Source organism: Vigna angularis, chromosome 5 (assembly GCF_016808095.1).
Source record: "Vigna angularis cultivar LongXiaoDou No.4 chromosome 5, ASM1680809v1, whole genome shotgun sequence".
Lineage (NCBI taxonomy): Eukaryota > Viridiplantae > Streptophyta > Magnoliopsida > Fabales > Fabaceae > Vigna > Vigna angularis.
Genome location: NC_068974.1, coordinates 1,160,369 through 1,165,172, shown reverse-complemented (window position 1 = coordinate 1,165,172; position 4,804 = coordinate 1,160,369). Strand labels below are relative to the sequence as shown.

The window sequence follows — 4,804 nt, the reverse complement described above, 5'->3', positions numbered from 1 at the left end:
TGCTTTATTTTAAAACGTAATTCACTAAACACGATTGTAAAATAAATATGGGCAAAAGCACAATTAGCACAAAAGGAGTTAAATTTATTTTAATAATTTATTATGTATTTCATTTACAAAAATAATATTAGGAACTTAAAATTTATTTAGGCTTTAGCATTATTGCATTTAATTAAGTGTTTAAAATAAAAGTGATAGACAGACTTTAAGTTTACAGTAAATAGATCTGCTATATCAGAATTTGTTCTAAACCTAATAATGAATAAAGAAATAGAGGCTTCATAATTATAGTGTTAAAAAAATTTCATGGAAGTGTAATTTGTTACATGAAAGGACTACCAACAGGAAAAGTAGTTCATACACCACTATTAAACTATCCCTACCATTAAACATAATTAAAAGAATTCGTTACCCGATATAAATACATCTGGAATGTCAGAAATCTTTTCCCAGTCTTCGCCTCCTTCTTTGTTGCATCGCTGTTCCAGCAAAGGACAGTTGATTATACTAAGATCTAAAATTGATTTGGGAAGACCCTCCTCTGGTAAGCATTGGAGGTTGGGACATTTACGAAGGCTCAGTGATCGAAGAGATGAGAGTTCTAAGAGACCCTTGTAGTTCAGTTTTTTTAGATTTTGACAATCTTCTATTGTTAGTTCAGAAAGACAGAGTGGAAGCAAACCTTCATCAGGAAAACATTCCGCCTCTACTTTTTCAACCGTTAAACTTCTCAACGAAGGACTGTCTCCTAAAGCTCTTTTGAGTGAGCCAACAAGTCTAAAGCAATTATTGAGTCTGATGTATTTTAGATTTAATGGCAAACCTCCTTCAGAGAACGACTCAAGTCTTGGACACTCTTCTATCACTAGCGTTGAGAGAGATGGAAGCAGCATATGCATGTTTGCAGGCAATGATTCAAATTTAGGGCACTCTTTGATTTTCAGATGCCAGAGATGATTGTGAACATGATTCTGTGAAATCATCTGTAGATTAGGAAATCCAATGAGTTCAAGAGTCAGGAGTGTTGTTGGGAAGAAGTCAAGTGGAAAGATCCTTAGAGAGACACAGTCATCACTTATTGACTCCCGAGGTGAACAAATGGACAACTCTTCAACTCTTACAGCACTGACAATCAAAGCTTCAAGTTGTTCGCAGTGAATCACTATTAGAGCTTTTAAAGCAACAAACTTTGGCAGGTGTCCTTTCAGCTTGGGACAATACTTTATTGAAAAATCTTGTAGACATGGAAAAGCACCTGTCACAGCTTGGCAGTCCCACTTTTCCCATTGCCTCATATCGGAGAAATACAATGTTTCAAGGGATTTAAACGAAGAAGAGTTGTTCCCATGAAAATCAGCATCAATACTCACTATCCCATCAAGTCCTGCAATGCTCAAGTGCTTGAGAAATAGAATAAGTCCAAGCGGAGGTAAACGTTGGCAAGATTCACATCCCTCCAACTTTAAGGACACCAGATTCGGTAATGAATTATGAAGTAACCAATCTGGAAATTGTTTACCAATATAGTTCCTTATTGACAACCCTTTCAAATATTTTGAAGGACGTAGATTCTCAATTACATCCTCAGCTTTTTCCGAATCAACAGAGGAGCTGCCAACGAAATTCCATTCTAACCGTAGTTCCACAAGGTGTGGTTTGTTCTTCAAATCAACTTCTAATGCATAGGAGGGATTCTCAATATTCTGCAGATCATCAATTGTTAGACTTCCATGAAGATCGAGTTCTCCTAATTGCTGAAAATTGAGAATTTTCTCAACATCAATTGCCCTTACAGATACTTGAACATTCTTCAGCTTTCCCACATATGCTCCCCAATTTTTCACTTCAATACCTACTAATTCAAGACGACGCAGATTGTCGAGTTGATGTAAACATGGGGGAAGCTCCTTTAATTTTCGACAACAGTTCAGCTGCAGTATTTGCAACTTGTAGAGTAAACTTATTGAGTCGGGTAGTTTTTCTATTTTAGTGAAGGATAGATCTAATGAACGAAGATGCTTAAGATTTCCTACAGATTTAGGCACCTCCGTAAGGCTACGACAATTACACAAAGATAAGACACGTATTAACTTAAATCTGGAGAACAAGTCATCTATGGACATCTTGCAATCCCGACCCCAACCCAAACTCAACCTTGTTGGCATAAATGTATGCAACTTTTGAGTATCAATCGAACTCCCAAACCCATCAAAACTTGAGTCTGAAAATGAACAATGACGGGTTGTTTTGGGTATACCTTTTGGTTCATCAACTCCTAACCTTATGCATATGTCTTCACAGACGTATTTTGCCAAATCATTTAGAAGGTCATGCATGATAAAACCCCTCTCTACGAATCTTGACTGTTGAAAGAAGGACCAAGATAATAGATCATTGCAATATTCTTCACCAACTTCTTTAGGACTCTTTTTCTGTAGAGGGTTTTCTAGGAAATTTTCAGCCATCCACAATTCAATTAACCACTCCTTGTGAAACCAATAACCTTTGGGAAATAAGGCACAAAAAGCAAAGCATTTCTTCAGATGAGAAGGAAGGTGGAAATAGCTCAGTCTTAAAGCAGGGAGTATATCACTTTCATTTTCTGAAAAATCCCATATCTCACTCTTCATAATACTTTTCCATTCCGAAAGAGATGATTTATTGTATAATAAACTTCCCATAGTTTTTAAGGCTAAAGGAAGTCCATTACATTTTTCAACTATCTTCTTACCAATCTCTATGAAGTCTGAGTCTGGTTGGGGATTACCATTTTCGAATGCATGCTTTGCGAACAAGTCCCAACAATAATCTTTTTCTAATACCTGCAGGAGGCGCTTTTCTGATCGCATGGTAACAGCAACCTTCTCACTCCGTGTAGTGACAAGAATTCTACTGCCCTTGCCTCCGAAAACTAAGGGCTTCTGCACATCTTCCCATTTAGATGGTCTTTCGTTCCAAACATCATCCAAAACGAGAAGAAATTTCTTTCCCATAAGTTCTTCTTTCAGTCTTTTCTGAATTACTTCCTGCTGTATGCTATGATCAGTGGAACCAGTTATTGTGTCAAGAATTGCTCTTGATACTTTGAGAACATCAAATTCCTGTGGAACACTGACCCAAACTTTAGTATCAAAGTTAGCTTCTTCAAGCCTTGGGTCGTTGAATACATGTTGGGCAAGAGAGGTCTTACCCATCCCACCCATGCCCACAATAGAAAGTATAGATAGGCTGTTGTGAGTGTCCGATGTGAGCCAGTTAAGGACAAATTCTTTGTCATCATCTCTGCCAAAGATAACACTGTCATTTGGCAAAGATGTATGTGTTACTTTACTACCGGATCCTGATCCAACCCCAACACCACCACCCTTTTTCAAACCTAGAAGATCGCTTTCGATTGCAAGTTCTTCTAGGTCCTCAATGACTTTTTCCCTCATGGAATCAAATTCAATTTCAAAGAAAGAAGAGTCGAGGGAATTCCACACCTTCTTAGATGCACTCTGAGACTCAGCTTGCACTTGGGTTTTGGAGAGTTCATAATCTATCTCATCCAAGAGATCTTCTGCATCAATCACAACATCTTTGGCCCTGAGAAGCCAATCTCTGACACGTGGATCTGTGAACTGCTTTTGTTCTGCTTCAAACGCCACAACATCAATGGCTAGCAGCTTCATCTTCAAGTTGCTGAGTTGCTTCTTGTGGTTTTCTTGATGAAATATGTCGTAAAGTCGAGAAGCCAAAGTGTCGATTGTCCTCCGGAGAAAAGTAGAAACAAGAACACCGGTAACCATTTCTGCTGCCATGATAACAATAGGGAAGAGAGAGGATGAATGAAACTGTGAGATTTGAAGTGAAGCTTATGCCTTTGACTAGGTGCAGTGCAATGGAAATAATGTTAATAAGGTAATTTTTGAATGATGGCCTTGAATTAAGTTTGAACTTTTTCGTCAACAACCAATAAAGATTATTAAGTCTTCCGACAGCACTGTCATTCACATGTTGTACTCCACTACCATCAATGAATGAGTGGTTGTGTTAAGGTGTAGGTTTCCAACTTTTCCTATACTATCTAAGAATTGTCAATTATTAGGTACAACACTTGAAAGTGAATCGCAACCCCATCCTCCATGTCTTCGAGTGAATGGAGTAGAAACAAGAAAAAAAGAGAATGATTACATAGAATAATGAGATAATAATAATAATAATAAAGCTAAGAAATGAGATAGAAAAGACAAAAAAAGAAAATAATTGTAAATTATTGAAAGATAACAAACCAGTGATATATGTAATGATATAATCGTATTAAAAAAATAAAAGAAAGAGAGAGAAAAAAAAAGTGATATATCTTGTGATGAGGGATGTATTGAGAAAAGTAAGAAAAATTAAAAATGAAATAAAAATAGAATAAAAAAGTTCAAGGGCATATTAATCTCTCGTTTTTTTTTTTCGTTTTTTTTAAACTTGTGCGATTTTTTTTTATTAAGCAAATATAAACTATTTAAACACACATTCTATATAATTAAGCAGATATTAAATTAATTTATTACAAATTTCTAAAAAGTATTTTTGCAAAGCACGCCGAATTTGAACAATGGTTTATTCAATAGTTGTCGATGAAATTATACATCTATGGAAATAGTACCTTTTCTTCAGATAGTTTTATAAGACTCCGATATTTTTAAAAAAAATTTAATAATCTTTTGACAATAAATTATATATTATTATTTTATTAATCCGTATATTTGAAACGGACTAATCACACACTATTATATAAATTGTTATAAAAAAATTATCAAAAAAATTTGTT

At 35.5% G+C, this 4,804-nt stretch overlaps 1 protein-coding gene across 1 annotated transcript; it reads right to left on the bottom strand.

The window, feature by feature from the left end:
* Window positions 1–263: 263 nt before the first annotated feature.
* LOC108339096 (putative disease resistance RPP13-like protein 1) lies at window positions 264–4,032 on the bottom strand. The gene has a single exon (XM_052877417.1). It carries the CDS (start codon window positions 3,798–3,800, stop codon window positions 396–398), a length of 3,405 nt encoding a protein of 1,134 aa, XP_052733377.1. The 5' UTR covers window positions 3,801–4,032; the 3' UTR covers window positions 264–395.
* Window positions 4,033–4,804: the final 772 nt, after the last annotated feature.

Bases quoted from the DNA above. Each gene is read 5' to 3' on its own strand.
- LOC108339096 (XM_052877417.1), bottom strand. From the start codon at position 3,800: ATGGCAGCAGAAATGGTTACCGGTGTTCTTGTTTCTACTTTTCTCCGG.